The sequence below is a fragment of the Grampus griseus genome (assembly GCF_964374135.1).
Source record: "Grampus griseus genome assembly, chromosome: 8".
Taxonomy (NCBI): Eukaryota; Metazoa; Chordata; class Mammalia; order Artiodactyla; family Delphinidae; genus Grampus; species Grampus griseus.
The window spans coordinates 61,055,253-61,074,758 of NC_139002.1; the positions used below are offsets into that span (position 1 = coordinate 61,055,253).

The 19,506-nt window shown below is 40.6% G+C and overlaps 1 protein-coding gene across 3 annotated transcripts in view; it reads right to left on the reverse strand.

Annotated features, from left to right (window-relative positions):
- RNF121 (ring finger protein 121) overlaps positions 1-19,506 on the reverse strand; it is an 82,547-nt gene that overhangs the window by 35,646 nt on the left and 27,395 nt on the right. For 2 of the 3 annotated variants that reach the window (XM_082659072.1, XM_082659071.1), the window contains 2 exons: positions 12,624-12,661; positions 9,613-9,754 (listed from right to left, as the gene is read on the reverse strand). In XM_082659072.1, the coding sequence (XP_082515198.1) occupies positions 9,613-9,754; positions 12,624-12,661 (180 nt within the window). Of the gene's footprint in view, positions 1-9,612; positions 9,755-12,623; positions 12,662-13,954; positions 14,032-19,506 lie in introns of those variants that run through there. The other variant, XM_082659070.1, reaches the window with a different exon arrangement.

The window sequence follows — 19,506 nt, forward strand, 5'->3', positions numbered from 1 at the left end:
AAACAACAGATTTTCAAGCAGATGACATCTATGACTTTCACAGACAGGACAAGTCAGTGCCTGGCTTCAAAGCTTCAAAGGACAAAATGACTCTCTCTTTAGGGGATAATGCACCTGGTGACTTTAAGTTGAAGCCAATGCTCATTTACCATTCCCAAAATCCTAGGGCCCTTAAAAATTATGTTAAATCTACTCTGCCTGTGCTCTATAAGTGGAACAACAAAGCCTGGATGACAGCCCATCAGTTTACAACATGGTTTACTGAATATTTTAAGCCCACTATTGAGTCCTACTGCTCAGAAAAAAAAAAAAAGAGTCCTTTCAAAATATTACTGCTCACTGACAATGCACCTGATCAACCAAGAGCTGTGATGGAAATGTACAATGAGATTAATGTTGTTTTCATGCCAGCTAACACAACATCCATTCTGCAGCCCATGCATCAAGGAGTAACTTCAACTTTCAAGTCCTGTTATTTAAGAGATACATTTTGTAAAACTACAGCTGCCATAGATATTGATTCCTTGTTTGGATCTGGGCAAAGAAAACTGAAAACGTTCTGGAAAGGATTCACCATACTAGATGCTATTAAGAACATTTACAATTCACTGGAAAGAAGTCAGAATAGCAACATGAACAGGAATTTGGAAGAAATGTAGTCCAACCCTTGTGGATGAATTTGAGGGGTTAAAGACTTTAGTGGAGGAAGTAACTGCAGAAGTGGTAGAAATAGCAAGAGAACTAGAATTAGAAGTAGAGTCTGAATATGTGACTGAATTGCTGCAATCTCATGATAAAACTTTAACAGCTTAAGAGCTGCTTCTTACACATGAGCAAAGAAAGTAGTTTCCTGAGATGGAATCCACTCCTGGTAAAGATGCTGTGAAGACTGTTGAAATGACAACAAAGGATTTAGAATAATACATAAACTTAAGTTGCTAAGGCAGGGTTTGAGAGGATTGACTCCAATTTTGAAAGAAGTTCTACTGTAGGCAAAATGCTATCAAACAGCACTGGGTGCTGCAGAGAAATCATTTGTAAAACGACAATTGATACAGCAAACTTCATTGTTGTCTTATTTTAAGAAATTGCCACAGCTATTCCAAACTTCAGCAACCACCAGCCTGATCAGTCAGCAGCCAACAGCATCTAGGCAAGACCCTCCACCAACAAAAAGACTGACTCAATGAAGGCTCAGATGATAGCATTTTTCAGCAATAAAGTATTTTAAAATTAAGGTATGTACATTGTTTTTTTAGACATAACACTATTGCATACTTAACAGACTACATACAGTGTAAATATAACTTTTATATGCCCTGAGAAACCAAAAATTTTGTGTGACTTACTTTATTGCATATTCACTTTATTGCAATGGTCTGGAACCAAACCCATGATATCTCTGAGGTATGCCTATATTAGGTGGAAAATGTTGCAGAGCCCAATGGATGTCATAAATATCTAAAAATTTATAAATATTAACATATGCATACAAAAAAACCTGCAAGTGTAACAAATGTTTAACAGTGATTCTCTCTGGGCACTTCTGAATTTTTTATAACATGTATAACATTTGTAATGAGAACAAAAACAAAACAAAAACAGAACGATGGGTCTCCCTGGTGGCGCAGTGGTTGAGAGTCCGCCTGCCGATGCAGGGGACACGGGTTTGTGCCCCGGTCCGGAAGGATCCCGCATGCCGCGGAGCGGCTGGGCCCGTGAGCTATGGCCGCTGAACTTGCGCATCCGGTGCCTGTGCTCCGCAACGGGAGAGGCCACAACAGTGAAAGGTCCACGTACCGCCAAAAAAAAACCAGAACGAAACCTCATCCTGTCTCTCGACAGGTCAGCTTTGTCCTCTTAAGAATGAGACAGGCCTTCGCCTCTCTTGGTAATTCGATGATACCGATTTTAGAGCTTAGAGGGAGTACTTAGAAGTCCAGCCAACCATTCCGTAAAACTCACAAAAATCTGCTCCACAACATCCCTGACGGGGTTGTCTAGCCCCTAATAAAACATAGTTGTAATGGGAAGAGCATTCCCTTCTAAGACAGTTCATTCCACTGTGGAACAGCCCTCACTGTTGAAAATTTCTTTATAATACTTAGCCAAAATCTGCATTCTTAAAACTCTCATTCCTTAGCTTTAATTTGGGCCTTTGGAGTTAAACAAAATAACAGTAATGAAAAACTATTTTAAAGTTTGAAGAGACATTAGCAATCATCTAGTCTTCAACCCTCACTTTAAAGATGAAACATGAGAATGAGGCGAGGCTAAGAGGGAATAAGTAATTTGCCCAAGGTCCATTGCTAATTAGCAGTGATGCTAGAAATAGATCTTAGATCAAGTGACTCCCACTTCAAGGCTTTTTATACTACACCAAAATTCCATTCCTCAAAAAACAGAAAAGAAGGTAACACTTCCTAACTTATCTATGAGGCCCCATTTTCCTGATACCAAAGCAAGACAAAAATATGACAAGAAAAGTACAAACCAATCTCTGTTATGAATGCAGAGGCAAAAATCCTCAACAAAATACTAGCAAACCAAATCTAGCAGCATATTAAAAGGATTACACACCATGACCACGTAAGATTTATCCCAGGGATGCACCACATGATCACCTCAATTGATGTAGAAAAAGCATTTGAGGAATTCAACACCCATTCAATGATAAACACACAAACTAGGAATAGAAGGGAATTTCCTCAACATGATAAAGGGCATTTATGAAATATCCACAGCTAACATACTTAAAGATTAAAGACTGAAAGCTTCTCCCCTAAGATCAGGAAAAAGACAAGGATGCCCATCTCACTACTATTATTTAACATTGTACTGGAAGTTTTAGCCAGAGCAATTATGCAAGAAAAGGAAATAAAAGGCATCTAATCGGAAAAAAAGAAGCAAAACAGAGGACATGATTTATATAAAGAAAACCCTAAAGAATCTACACTAAAAAAACTATTGGTTAATAAACAAATTCAGCAAAGTTGCAAAACACAAAATCTACACACAAAAATCAGTTTTATTTCTATATATTAACAATGAACAATCCAAAAAGGAAATTAAGAAAATAATTCCATTCACAATAACATCAAAAAGAACAAAATACTGAGGAATAAATTTGACCAAGGAGATATGGGACTTGTACATTGGAAATTACAAAACATTAATGAAAGAAATTAAAGAAGACTGAAATAAATGAAAAGACAATTAATGCTCATGAAAGTTCATGGAATGGGAAGATTGATATTGCTAACATGGTAATACTCCCTCAAATGATCTACAGATTCAGAGCAATCCTTATCAAAATCACAACTGCCTTTTTTTGCAGAAATGGAAAAACTGATCTTAAAATTAGCATGGAATTGCAAGGGATCTAGAATAGTCAAAGCAATCTTGAAAAGGAACCAGTATGGAGGACTCATGATTCCTAATTTCAGAACTTACTACATTGCTATGGTAATCAAAAGTGTGATACTGGCATTAGTATAGATCTATAGTTCAATGGAATATAACTGAAAGTACAAAAATCAGTGCATACATCTATGGTCAATTGATTTTTGACAATAGTGCTAATAAGACCATTAAATGGAGGAAGAAGTCTCTTCAATAAATGGTGCTAGGACAACTGGATATCCACACACAAAAAAATAAAGTTAGATCCTTATCTCACACCACTTACAAAAAATTAACTCAAAATGGATCAAAGACCTAAATCCTAAGAGCTAAAAGTATAAAACTCTTCAAAGAAAACACAGGGGAAAATCTTAATAATCTTGGATTTGTCAATGGATTCTTAGACATGACATTAAAAGCATAAGCAACAAAAGAAAAAAATAGGTTTAACAGTACAAACTTGCAACTAGTAGTAAATAAGCCATAGTAGTAAATAAGCCATAGAGATCTAATGCACAGAATAATGAATATGGACAATGATGTTGAACTTTAATGATCAAACTTGCTAACAGACTAGAACTTAGTTATTCCAACCACACTAAAAAGAAAGAATAATTATGTAATGTGATAGAGGTGCTAAATATCACTACAATGGCAATCATGCTATAATATATAAATGTAGCAAATTAACGTTACACACCTTAAATTTACACAATGTTATATGTTAAATATATTCAAAAAAAATTGGATTCACCAAACTTAAAAATGTTTATGCATAAAAGGATACTACTATCAAGAAAGTGAAAAGGCAACCCACAGAACGGGAGAAAATATTCGTAAATCATTATCTAACGATGGTGTAGTATCCAGACTATATAAAGAACTTCTACAATTCAACAACAAAAAGTCAAAAATCTGGGAGTTCCCTGACGATCCAGTGGTTAGGATTTGGCACTTTCACTGTCGTGGCCCAGGTTCAACCCCTAGTCAGGGAACTAAGATCCCAAAAGCTGCACAGAACATCCAAAAAGAAAAAAAAAAAGACAGAAATCCAATTAAAAAATGGGTAAAGAACGTGAATAGACATTTCTCCAAAAAAGATATACAAATAGCCAATAAAAACATCAAAAGAGGACTTCCTGACGGTCCAGTGGTAAGACTCCGTGCTTCCATTGCAAGGGGTATGGGTTCAATCCCTGGTCAGGGAGCTAAGATCCCACATGCTGCAGTGTGGCCAAAAACAACAACAACAAACCACCACCAACAAAAAAACCCCCAAAACATCAAAAGATGCTCAACACCATTAGGGAAATACAAATCAAACCACAATGAAATCCCACTTTATGCCCACTAGGATGGCTATAATACAAAAAAAGAAAAAAGGAAGCAAGGAAGCAAGGAAGGAAAAGAAAAAGAAAAATAACAAGTGTTGGCGAGAACGTGGAGAAATTGGAACCCAATATATTGTGAGTTAGAATGTAAAATCCTGCAGCTGCTATAGAAAACCATTTGGCAGTTCCTCAAAAAGTTAAACATAGAGTTACATATGACTCAGCAAATCCACTCCAGGATATACCCAAGAACTGAAAATAGGTGTTCAAATGAAAACTTACAATGAATGTTCCTAGCAACACTATTCAAAATAGCCCAAGGCTTCCCTGGTGGCACAGTGTTTAAGAATCCACCTGCCAATGCAGGGGACATGGGTACTATTCCTGGTCCGGGAAGATCCCACATGCGGCGGAGCAACTAAGCCCGTGCGCCACAACTACTGAGCCTGCGCTCTAGGGCCCGCGAGCCACAACTACTGAGCCCATGTGTCACAACTACTGAAGCCCACGTGCCCTGGAGCCCGTGCTCTGCAACGAGAGAAGCCACTGCAATGAGAAGGCTGTACACCGCAACGAAGAGTAGCCCCTGCTCACCGCAACCAGAGAAAGCCGCATGCAGCAACGAAGACCCAATGCAGCCAAAAATAAATAAAATTAATTAATAAATAAAAAACAAAACGAAACAAAATAGCCCAAAGGTGGAAACAACTCAAGTGTCCATCAACTAAAGAATGGATAAACAAAATGTAGCATATCCACACAATGGAATATTACACAACCATAAAAGGAATGAAATACTGGTAGATACTACAATATGAAAGAACTTTGGAAACATTATGCTAAGTGAAAGAAGCCAAGCACAAAAGGCCACATATTATATGATTCTATTTATATGAATATACAGAATAGGCAAATACATAGAAAGCACATTAGTGGTTGCCAGGGTGTGCTGGGAGGGGGAAATGGGAAGTGATTGCTTAATGGGTATGGGGTTTCCTTTGGCGTAACAAAAACATTCTAGAACTAAATAGTGGCCATGGTTGCACAACAACGTGGATGTGCTAAAAGCCAGTGAATTATACACTTTAAAACAGTTAAAACTGTGAATTTTGTTATGTGAAATTGTCCTCAATAAAAATAAAATCTATTCCACTTCCACATAAAATAGTACCTGAAGATATTTTTATGTCTTGAGACTTTTCTCTTAGGAGTAGGAGGAACAAAGTCACTAACATGAGCTTTAGAGTTTACAAAACACTTTGCCATGCAATTTTATATAATCTTCACAACCCAGGAGATAGATATTATCACCCCAATTTAGAGATAAGAACTGAGGCTCAGAGAGGTATAAAGTCATATAGCCAGGAAGCATGGAGCTGGCTAATCAAGCCAGATGGTCTAACTCCACTGTATTTACTGCTACAAGGCAAACAGCTCCAACTTCTGGTAAGCTTGAAAAAGGACAGGAGATGCCATTATGTACAGGCATCTTGGGCAATTTTTCTTCCTCCAAAGTTAGTACTTTAATCAAAGCAGTAAAAACATTCATTGTACCCAAGTTAATAAAAGTTTTAACAAAAGCAATATAGATCATTATTGTATAAGAGCAGCATAAAGCAGGACACTACAGATTTCTTCTTCCAATTTTCTAAAGATGAGTTTAAGTTTCTCAGTGTAAGATATGCTATAACGTTAGCATGTCCTCTCACCAATGTAGTTCAGCATGTTTACAGGATGTGGCAATAAAGTAATGAGACAACTGTGCGTGTTCCTTACAACAACTGGCCTCATTAAGTCACAATCACATTCCTATTAAAGATTAATGAATGGGGCTTCCCTAGTGGCGCAGTGGTTGAGAGTCTGCCTGCCGATGCAGGGGACACGGGTTCGTGCCCCGGTCCGGGAAGATCTCACATGCCGCGGAGCGGCTGGGCCCGTGAGCCATGGCCGCTGAGCCTGCGCGTCCAGAGCCTGTGCTCCGCGACGGGAGAGGCCACAACAGTGAGAGGCCCGCGTACCGCAAAAGAAAGAAAAAAAAGATTAATGAATGAATGACACATCAGTGGTTTTCTAACACTCTGATGTGTCCTATAGATGTTCCTGAGAAAGAGGAGGGGTCAGGGTTACCAGCCCAAGAAGAGCATCCTCTTATTTTCTACACTGGGTTTTTCCTTAAGATACTGTTTGAAGAAAGGACTCCACAGCCTTTTAAAAAACTACATACTGAAAACCACTGCAGTACATTATGCATCCTCACTTCTTCAGAGGTTTTCAGAAATCTCTGCAGATTAGCCAACAATATATAATTATTTCTAAATTCAAGCACAGAAATTCCAAGGGGTCTCTCTACATTTGGTTTATGATTTTTTGCATTTTCCAGGCTCAATTAAACCATCCTGATAAATCCCCATTTTATAGAGCAGGTACTATAAGCACACACTGAAAAACAAGTGACTTATCTCAGATGGCAGGGTGAAGCACGAGCAGGGTCCAGATATGAAGCCCCACCCCAGATGGCTCAGCCTGCTGGATGGTGCCTAGTTCAAAAAGCCTTGGTGCCATGAGGTCATTCCATGCACTATGACCTGAAGGTACAGATGTCTCTACTTGCGGTGCATGACAACACATGAGGTGGCTATAGGCCAGTAATGTCTGGAACAAGTGCCAGCTCAAGGGCAAAGATTAGTCTCTCTTCTGCCTACGCTCCATATTTTCCCTTGGTTCCCTTGATGGAAAATCCTTTCCAGAAGCACCATATGGTATAGTAGAAATTATGAAATATGAAACAGAAGACTTGGGTTTAAATCCTGGCTCTATTAGTATCCCCCCTTCATGCCTGAACTCTCTGGGCCTCAGTTTGTTCATAGTACTTACATCATGGGCTATTAGGAGGGTTAAATGAGATAGTGTAGCAGTTCCCATCCTGTGGGCTACAGACCTCTGGGCATCTTTGGCCCTATTACAAGAGGTCTGAAAAAGCATACTAGAGAAAAACAAGCATTTAGGGATTAAGAGTAAAAGCCCTGGAGTAAAATTGTCTTGGTTCAAATAATGGTTTTACCAGTGGAGCAAGTTACTTAGCCTTTCTGCCTCAGTTCCTCATCTGTAATTGGAGAAAACAGTATTTATTGGGTTACTGTGAGGATTAAATGAGTTATATATGTAAAGTGCTTAGAACAGTGACTGGCATAGTAAAAATTCAATAAATGTTAGCTATTGTTACTACTATATGTGTTTATGTATTCTTTCAAAGTACAACTATTATCACATGGATGTTTGCCAAGTTTTTTATGTTAAAAAAGGGTTATACTTGAAAAGGTTAAATACTTCTAAGATAATAGTTGTAAAAGAATCCAGTATACCACCTGCCGTGTCCTAATCCAGAGTAGTTGCATCTATGATTTTAATGTTTTTTAATTTACTGAAGCTTATTTTGTGGTCCAACATATAGTCTATCCTGGAGAATGGCCCATGTGTACTTGAGAAGAACATGTATTCTGCTGTTGTTGGGTGGAGTATGCTGTATATGTCTGTTAGGTCTAATTGGTTTATAATGTTGTTCAAGTCCTCTTTTACCTGTTGATCTACCTGGCTATTCTATCCATTACTGAAAGTGGGGTACTGAACTCTCCAACTATTATTGTAGAACCATCTGTTTCTTCCTTCAATTTTGTCAATTTTTGCTTCACATATTTGGGGGTTCCTTTGTTAGGTACATATATGTTTATAACTGTTACATCTTCTGGCTGTAATGAACCTTTTATCAATATGTAATGTCCTTCTTTATTTCATGTAACCTTTTTTGATTTAAAGGCTATTTTGTCTGACATTTAAGAGCCACCAGCTCTTTCTTGGTTATCATTTGCATGAAATATCTTTTTCCATCCTTTTACTTTTTTAAAATATTTATTTATGTATTTATCTTTGGCTGCATTGGGTCTTTGTTGCTGTTTGCGGGCTTTCTCTATTTGCAGCGAGTGGGGGCTACTCTTCGTTGTGGTGGCTTCTCTTGTTGCGGAGCATGGGCTCTAGGTGTGCGGGCTTCAGTAGTTCTGGCTCGCGGGCTCAGTAGTTGGCTCGGAGGCTCTAGAGCACAGGCTCAGTAGTTGGGGCGCATGGGCTTAGTGGGATCTTCCCAGACCAGGGATCAAACCCATGTCCCCTGCATTGGCAGGCAGATTCTTAACCACTGCACCACCAGCGAAGCCCCATCCTTTTACTTTTATCTCTTGTTTCTTTATATCTAAAGTGAGTATCTTATAGACAGTATAAACATGGATAATGTGGTTTTTTAAATCAATGTAACAATCTCTGCTTTTTAATAGGAGAATTTAATCCATTTACATTTAAAGTAATTACTAATAAGGAAGGATTTACTTCTGCCATTTAGCTGTATGTTTTCTGTACATTTTATGTTTTTGTTCCTTATTTCCTCTAGAACTGCCTTTTTAGGTCTCTCTAACTCTGACCCTGCCTTCTTACCACTTGTTACATTGCCTCCTCTTTATTACTGCATTTTCAAAATATTAATCTAAAGATTCATTGGAGGCTTGGTCTTCCCAATCAAGTGATCATCTCTCCCTCTATTTGAATAGTTCCTAATGAACAGCTCCTTCATGAATCTATCCCAAAATGTTAAAAGGAAGGATCTACCTTTTCTGGCTATGAAAGTACATTCAGGTTCTTTCCCAGTTTTCACAATCTGAATCGCCTGTCCCTTAAACACACACCCAACATACACTATTCACCATTCACACATACAGTTTAGTATTATTATCTATTCCTTGCCTACATGTGGCCTGGGTTAGGCTGGACCCTAGAATACTTAAGAAGGGTCTCTTGATGACTGGCAAACAAAAAAATGAACAAAGTGGCTTACATTGTAGGAGCGGGGGTGCCTCTGTTTCCACTGTACCAGGAGCAGCTGGGCCACCACCAAGGTAGCGATGAGGATGAGGACCATTTCAGCGTGCATGGCTTCGTGGCCGCGGTGCTTGGCATGCATGCGTGCGTGCTCGACCCTGAAAGCCAAACAGATGGGGTGAGCTAGGTCAGGGATGGTGTGGCGGTAAAGGAGCAGTGTTTTCCAGGGATATCTCACTGGTCCATAGTGTAGAACACACTCTTGTACTGTACGAAATATGGGCTAGAAACACACATGCCCTAGAGGACAGGCATTTTGGAATAGAACAGGGGTTCTATGGGCCCTAGTCACCAAGGTTAGGTATTGGGGTTAAAGGTGGGTGGTCTGCTGCCCAGCCCCAATGTTAAAAACAGCTGATACCTTTCCATTTCAGTTCTATTTCAACCTGTCACTGGAAGAAGAAAGTAACCCAGAGAGGTCACAGCCATAAAGGCTCATACTCTTACTCAATGATATTTATGATACCAGTAAAGGAGTAATATTGCAAATATGTGCAAATTCCAGGGTTAAAGTCTTGCTTTATTTGTCCTACCCTCTCTGCCAGGACCAGAGATCCTAAAGATTAAAGCCTGAAAAATCTGAACTTCAGTAGTGCTTCGATTTTACACTATTCCAACAGTGACTTCATTATCAGTATCCACAGGTAAATAGACTCTTCAAGGGCTCAAGGAGAGTACAACTGGAAACTCTTATTTAATCTAAGAGTTTAAAGGCCGGCATTCTCTGGTCCCGAGGATTGGCAACAAGTGATTCCCTTGGCCAGTATAGGCAAAAAGCTTCCTCTGAGAACAGGAAAGAAAAGTCACTCCTACAGCCAAGGGAGAGGAATAAAGAAGGAATTAGGAAACTAAGTACAAATGTAACCCGTAGTCAGGAGCTTTTGTGCAAGTTCTCCATACCCAGGGGTATTAGGGAGAAAGGGAAAGGACAACATAAATGGTATCTTCATGGAATTCCCAAGGGCAATGAGAGACTAAGCAAGAAGAACCCAGTGGGATGCATTATGGATAGACAAATCATAAAATATAGCAAAAAGTTAGTTGTACAATCTAGGTGGTGGGTACAAGGGTGTTCACTGTACAATTCTTTCAACTTTTCTGTATATTTGAGATTTTTCATAATAAAATGTTAGGAGGGGGGAAACTTGGTGGGCAGCCAAATGTCAGTCAGCCTGGCAGTCACAGCACCTAAGGGTTCACCTTACATAAAACTTTATCCTAGGTGACAGAATCTGACAAAATATAATAGGGGTAGGAGTCAGAAACTTAGGTTCAGACACAACCTATGTGGCCTTAGCGAAGAAAATTTACATCTCTACATCACGATTTCTTCATCCATCAAAAGGAGTCCTTATCTTTTCTGCCTCCCTCATAGGGTTGTTGTGAGGATAAGCTAAACTAAAAGGGCAAAGGATATTTTAAAATCCCAAGGATTATGGGGAGTTATAAAGATAATAAGAGATAAGTTTCTTGTTCTCAGACAGTATATAACTGAATGGATGTGTACAACAAGAAATCAAAAAAAGGACTGAGAAAACACCAGAAGGCACCTAGCTCAAGTTACCACTCAATGCAAAAATTATTTTTGCAATCATTTGTTTGAATACCTCCACTGGCTGAGAATACATGCCTCTTAAAATAATCTATTCTAGAACCAGCAGTGTCTGACACATTGTAGGAACTCATACGTGCTTATGAAGGAATAAAATTCCAAAGCTTTAAGAAGCAGGAAGCTCTGTGCCTCACAATATACCACGATTATTAACAATGTTTCTGATAATGAGACTAAATTATCTTACTACAGCTTCAGTCCTTTGGACCTAATCCTACACTCTGGAACATATCCACTCTCTCTTTCCCAATGCTGCCCCTTCAAATATTTATCATACTATTATTTAAAAAAAAAAAACCAATCCTGTTTCTACCATCATTTTCCTGGGCCCTTTTAGGTTAACAGTTCTGGATCTTTATACACGATGCATATAACATAATGTGAAGACCATTAATCCTGATTGCCTTCTTCTAGACATATCTAGCTAAAGATCTTCATATGCAGTGTTTACAACAAAATCAATGTGGACTCAGCAAAGCAGAACACAGTAGCACTGTCACTTCCCTTAAGGCAGATAGTATATTTTCAATGAACATCTTCACAAACTGTACAGTATTTTGGTAGCTTAAGTACACAACTGGTGCATATTAAGCTTAAAGTCACCTAAAATCTTGCTGGGCCTGTCATATGAGTTGATATCTTTGCCATTCTACATTTTTTATAATCAATAGTTTTAATCTAAACGAGGTGTTTTTTGCTCACTATTAAACTTTTACTTGGTTGATTTCAGCTCACTGGTCAGTTACCTTATAAAGTTTGTGGGGCAAGCACTTTTGAAACTCCTCTACCAATGAGAAATAATGACAATAAAATATTTGTTGACTCACTCTGGTTACAAAGCAAGTTAGTAGCAGAGTTGAGATCAGAAGACACATCTCGCATTTTCTCAAACAGCGCTCTCTGCCCTGTTTCATGGATCATGATGATGTTAATGATGATAATCATCCTTAAAGCAGGTAACACTTACTGGAAGTTTACCACATGCCAGGCACTGTTCTAAGAATTTCATACATGTTGATCTTCACAACAACTGTTATGATCCTCATTTTACAAATTGGGAAAACTAAGGTAGTGTGAAGTTAAGTAACTTGCCCAAGATCACATTGCTAGGAAATGGCAGAACTAGTATTCAAAACCCAGATGGGTGGTTTGGTGCAATTATCTATTTACTCCCAAGGACCGAGGGAGCTACCCAAGAGTGACCCAAATACTGGGAAAGATCTCAAATGACCTGTCCTACTGGTCATAGGTCACTGCCTGCCACAGAAAAGGAAGCAAAAAGGGTAGATATACAACTCTTTTAGTAGGATTAATCTATAGTTCCCACCAAGAGGGGCCCACACTGTCACACTTACCTCCATTGCTCCTCTGGAGAGAGGTCTGACATATCAACCTGTAGAAAGACACCACCATAAAAATCCATTACTGTCTTAGAACTGTCCCTGCCCAACATACAATGATCACACACTGCTAGAGCTAAAAGTTTGAATTATGATTTGTGGGACATGAAGCTAGATAAAATATTCTGTCATATAATACCATTTGACTCTAAATGGCCCCATTAGACTAGGGTGAACTAAGCTTAAGTTTGTGCCCAGCACCTTGTTTGCTTCACCCTAGTCCAAGTCCTTGCTCTGCTATTAAGTAGCAGTGTAATATATACGGAATCTAAAAACAAACAAACAAACAAAAATGGTTCTGAAGAACCTAGGGGCAGGACAGGAATAAAGACGCAGACGTAGAGAATGGACTTGGGAACACGGGGAGGGGGAAGGGTAAGCTGGGAAGAAGTGAGAGAGTGGCATGGACATATATACACTACCAAATGTAAAACAGATAGCTAGTGGGAAGCAGCCACCTAGCACAGGGAGAACAGCTCAGTGCTTTGTGACCACCTAGAGGGGTGGGATAGGGAGGATGGGAGGGAGACGCGAGAGGGCGGAGATATGGAGATATATGTATATGTATAGCTGATTCACTTTGTTATACAGCAGAAACTAACACACCATTGTAAAGCAATTATACTCCAATAAAGATGTTAAAAAAAAAGTAGCAGTGTGGCCTTCCAACCTCAAAGTTCCAGTTCTATTTGTTAGTCTTATCCTTTTAGAGCAGGACTTCTTAAACCTTGGCACTAGTGATATTCTGGGCTGGCTGATTCTCTGGGTTGTTTTTTTGTGGGGGTGGGGGTGGGGGTGGGGGGTGGGGATCTGTACACTGTAGGATGTTTAGCAGCATCCCTAGCCTCTACCCACTAGATGCCAGCAGCATCTCCACAGATAAAACCAAAAAAGTCTACAGGCATTATCAAATGTCCCTTGGGGGACAAAAATTGTCCCAGCTGAAAAACCACTGCTCTAGAATACTACTAAGTTCTTTGAGATCACAGCTCAAGTCTTCTACTTCCTTGTAGCCATACAGAAGCATACCCAAAGCCTCAGTACATAAGTCACTCGATACATTCTTATACTGAACTGAGCTGAAAATGCTCCTTGATATACAGAAGAAAGGCCCTCATAATCACCAAAGGAATCAATCAACAAATATTCCTTTAGTTCTTACGAAGTTCAAGGCCCAGTTTCCCACTGTTCCTCTGATAACTTCAGAAAAGTACCTTAAGTGGGATGTTTGAAGTAAAATGGGCAGAACTCCATACTACTACTGAGTAAAATCAGTACATATTTACCATGCATCCTTTATGTGTGGGTACTGGGAATGTCCACCATTGCTTAGAGAGGGCTTTCTGGTTTCTACGTGTCCCAGCTGAGGAAGGAAGGAAAGGAAAGGAAGGGAAGGGGAGGGAAGGAAGGAAGGAAGGGAGGGAGAGAGGGAGGGAGGGAGGGAGGGAGAGAGGGAAGGAGGGAGGGAGGGAAAGAAAGAGAGAGAAGGAGGGAGGGAGGGAGGGAAAAGAGGAGGGTAGAGGAGGAAAAGAGGGGAGGGGTGAAGAGGGAAAAGAGAGGAGAGGGAAGGAGAGGGGAAGACAGAGGGCAGGGGAGGGGAGGGAAGAAACAATATCCTAAGGCTTCCCCCAGCCAATCAGGGTAATGAAGTCAACCACCCTCCTCGTCCTACTTCACACTGCCTCATAGAATTTATTCATGTGACCTGACTCAGTCCTTCATCCCCCCAGAAGGACAGAGGTCCCCTCCAAGAGGAGACAAGTAGATGCAGGAAATGGAAAGGCCCAGCTGGGTGGTACCTGAGCAGACAATTAAAGACCACAATCTTTTTTTTTTTTTTTTTTTTTTCAGTATGCAGGCCTCTCACTGTCGCGGCCTCTCCCGTTGCGGAGCAACAGGCTCCAGACACGCAGGCTCAGCGGCCATGGCCCACGGGCCCAGCTGCTCCGCGGCATGGGGGATTCTCCCAGACCGGAGCACGAACCCATGTCCCCTGCATCGGCAGGCAGACTCCCAACCACTGCGCCACCAGGGAAGCCCAAGGACTACGATCTTATGTTATCTTAGACATGCTTTCCAAGTGACCTAACTGCTTCTTAAATCCAGGGCCAGGGCCAGGACCAGGGTGGTGCAAGCAAGGGACCTAGAGCTCAAAATTTAAGAAGGCACACATTTTCAGGTACTGACACTGCACTTGCATGACCTTGAGAGTGAGTGCCTCCTTCAAGTTTGCGCCCAGCGCCTTGTTTGCTTCACCCTAGTCCAAGTCCTGCTTATGTCTATCTTGCTCCCATCCTAGAAGATCCCACAGAGCCGAGGAGAATACACTGCTTTTTCGTCTTTCAAGTAGAATAGCAGAGCTGAGTGTATATTAAGCACTCACTGAGTACTTGTGAAATTGAACAGAATTCCCTCCAACAGGGTAATAAGTAAGTATGCTGACACACCAGCACCCCACCTGGAGATGCTTAAATGGGAGTGTAAACAACACTTGAAAAATACCTAATAAGCATCTGAGAAAGAAGTATTCATTTTCTGGAGGCACCCAGAAAATCATGTTTAAAAAACTACACGTCAAAACAAAACAAAACAACACAACTACATGTTCAAAGAAGCAAGGTAAGTCCATTGAAGAGAAAACAAGGAAGATTCAGAGAACCGGACCAGGCATGGGGACACCTCTCCATGAGATAGTGGTCAAGCATGCTACTGTCTGTGCCTTTGTTTCTCCCGCTGGAAAATAGAGAATAAGTCTTCTGACTTCACTGTGGGGCTGTGAGGGTAATTATATTCCAAGTGACCAAGTGATTTCATTGCCTTTCTTCCTAGGAGAGTGAGTGTACTTTAAAAAGTACTCAGAGAGGCCAGGGAACTGAATGTTGGTGAAGCACAGGACAGTAATGCTTTCAGAGCTCAGGGAACAGCTGAGAAGGGCAAGCACTAAGGCTGAGACTAGACTTGGTGCTTAGAGGACCATTTAGCACTTCGTGGAGTAGTACGAGCACCAGAGTGGAGTAATGCTGAGTAAAGACATGATTTGGCTTTAATATTTGCATGCTGAATGAAAAGATTTTAAAAATTACATCCAAATCAGTCTTCTAGCTCAGGTGGAAAAACAAGGAAAGCTATAAGCTATACCTATAATTAACCTGTACCATCTGGAAATACATCTTTATTTGCTCCCTCATTAATGAGTTTATTCACCTGGGGCCAAGAAGTAAGTCAGTCTAAACTTGACCTGTCCAGAGCTCAGGTAGCTAATTAGGTAGGTTCTCAGGGCAAGATTACTGATTGATGGGCCCATTTCCCACTCCTAAGACCCATACACAGAATGTCTTTTTGCCAACCAATCACTCCCCTCCTAGGATGTCGCAAGGTCTCTAGTCATGTCAATCTACCTAGGTCCAGATTTGAAAGAAGTTAGACCAAAAATGTCAGGCAGAGGGCAAGAGAAAACTTTACAAAAATGGAAAATGATCTGCGGTTGACTGATATTTTCTCAGGTGCGAAAGACTCAAGGTCCACCAGTGTAATACCACAAACAGACCTCCTATCCCCCACAAATACTGATACTCGGTGGTCTCTGAGTCTTTACACGGGCTGGTTACTTTGTCCCTTCAGCCCCTCTCTTCCACCAAACCACATTCTGCCTTCATGCAAAATGCTAGACAAATCCTCCTGGATCCTGAAAGGCTCTTTAGACTGACCCCATTCACTGGGAAAAAAAAAAAAAAAAAATCCTTTACTGCCTTGATGAGCATGATCCACAGCCCAGAAGCATTAGCACCCTGAGAGCTTAAGAAATAGATGCTTCAGAATCCATCCCAGGGCTTCCCTGGTGGCGCAGTGGTTGAGAGTCCGCCTGCCGATGCAGGGGACACGGGTTCGTGCCCCGGTCCGGGAGGATCCCGCATGCCGCGGAGCGGCTGGGCCCGTGGGCCATGGCCGCTGAGCCTGCGCGTCCGGAGCCTGTGCTCTGCGGAAGAGAATCCATCCCAGACCTCCTGAATCAGAATCTGTATTTAATAAGATACCTAGGTAATTCATATGCATATAAAAGCATTGCTATTACAATCACTTTGCTGTACACCTGAAATACAACACTGGTAATCAACTATACTCCAATATAAAATTAAAAGTTAAAAAAATAAAAGGATTATCATAAAAAAAATTGCTATTGCATCCCAGCACTCACATCCACACTTTGTCCTACAGTCATATACCTCTATACACCTGAGTTGTTTTTAACAACAGCATTACTGAGATCTAATTCACATACCGTAAAATTCATCCATTTAAAATGTACTATTCAGTGCTTTTAGTATATTGAGTTGTGCCACCATCACCACTATTTAAATTTAGAACATTTTTACCACCCCAAAAAGAAACCACATACCAGTCAGCCATCACTCTCCAATCTCCCCCCAGCCCAAGGAACCACCAATTTACTTTTGATCTCTATCTATAGATTTGCCTATTCTTGACATTTCATATAAACGAGATCATACAATATGTGGTTTTTTGTGAATGGCTTCTTTCACTTAGCATGTTTTCAGTGTTGCAGCAGGTACTGTAATTCATTCCTTTCTATTACCAAATAATATTGTATTGTATGGATATACGACATTTTCTTTGTCCATCCATCAGTTGATGGACATTTGGGTTGTTTATAGTTTTGAGCTATTACAAATAATGCTGTTACGAACATTCATTTACAAGTTTTCATGTAGACATGCTTTCATTTTTCTTGAGCATGTATCTAGTAGTGGAACTGTCTGGTCACATGTAACTCTATGCTTAACCTTTTGAGGAACTGCCAAACTGTTTTCCACAGCAGCTGCACCATTTTACATTCCCACCAGCAGTGTATGAGAGTTCCAATTTCTCCACATCTTCAACAACACTTATTGTCTTTTTGGTAAAAAGCATCCCAATGGGTGTGAAATGGCAGATCAATATGATTTTGAATTTCCCTGATGTATAATGATGTTGAACACCTTTTCATATGCTTATTAGCCATGCACATATCTTCTTTGGAGAAAAGTTTATTCAGATCCTTTGTCCCTTGTCCACTTTTAAAAAATAACTTTTTTTTTTTTTACAGCAGTTTTAGATTCACAACAAAATTGAGTGGAAAGCACAGAGATTTCCCATACGCACCCTGCTCCCAAATATGCATAGCCTCCCTCATTACCTACATCCCCATCAGAGCGGTACCTTTGTTCTAACTGAAGAACCTACATTGACATACCATCACCCAAAGTCCATAGTTTACCTGAGAGTTCACTACTGATGTACATTCTGTGGATATGGACAAACATATAATGTCCTCATGGACACATATCCATCATTAGAGTATCATACAGCGTAGTTTCACTGACTTAAGAATTCTCTGTGCCCTGCTTATTCATCTCTCCATCCCCCCAATCTCTAGCAACCACTGATCTTTTTACTGTCTCCACAGTATTGCCTCTTCCAGAATGTCATATAGTTGAAATCATATAGTACGTAGCCTTTTCACATTGGCTTCTTTCACTTAGTAATATGCATTTAACATTCCTCCATCTCTTTTTATGGCTTGATAGCTCACTTCTTTTTAGTACTGAATAATATTCCATTCTCTGGATGTACCACAGTTTATGTATCCATTCACCTACTGAAAGGCATCTTGGTGGCTTCCAAATTTTGACAATTATGAATAAAGCTGCTATAAACATCTGTATGCAGGTTTCTGTGTGGACATAAGAGCTCCTCTGGGGAAATATTAAGGAGCACAATTGCTGGATTCGGTAACAGTATGTTTAGTTTTGCAAGAAACCACCAAACTATCTTCCAAAGTGGCTGTATTATTTTGCATTCCCACCAGCAATGAATGAGAGTTCTTGTTGCTCCACATCCTTGCTAGCATTAGGTATTGTCAGTGTCTCAGATTTCAATCATTCTAATAGGTGTGTAGTGGTATCTCATTTTAATTTGAATTTCCCTGAAGATGCCTGTGGGGCATCTTTCCATATACTTATATGCCATCTATATATCTTCTTTGGTGGGCTATATGTTAAGGTCTCTAGCCCACTTTTTTCCCCCATTTATTTATTTATTTATTTATGGCTGGGTTGGGTCTTCGTTGCTGCGTGCGGGCTTTCTCTAGTTGCGGTGAGCAGGGGCTACTCTTCATTGCAGTGTGTGGGCTTCTCACTGCAGTGGCTTCTCTTGTTGTGGACCACGGGCTCTAGGTGTGCAGGCTTCAGTAGTTGTGGCTCTTGGGCTCTAGAGGACAGGCTCAGTAGCTGTGGTGCACCGGCTTAGTTCCTCCACGGCATGTGAGATCTTCCCAGACCAGGGATCGAACCCATGTCCCCTGCACTGGCACATGGATTCTTAACCATTGCGCCACCAGGCAAGTCCCTCTAGCCCACTTTTAATCAGGTTTTCTTTCTTTTTTTTTTTTTAGTACCTTGGCCTCTCACTGTTGTGGCCTCTCCCACTGCGGAGCACAGGCTCTAGACGCGCAGGCCCAGCGGCCATGGCTCACGGGCCAAGCCGCTCCGCGGCATGCGGGATCCTTCCGGACCGGGGCACAACCCGCGTCCCCGGCATCGACAGGCAGACTCTAAACCACTGCGCCAACAGGGAAGCCCCAGGTTGTTTTCTTATTACTGAGTTTAAAGAGTTCTTTGTATATTTTGGATAACAGTCCTTTATCTGATAGGTCTTTTGCAAATACATTCTTCCGGTTTGTGGCTTGTGCTTTCATTCTCCTGACAGTTTCTTTTGCAGAGCATAAATTTTTAATCTTAATTAAGTCTAGCTTATCAATTCTTTCTTTCAGGGATCATGC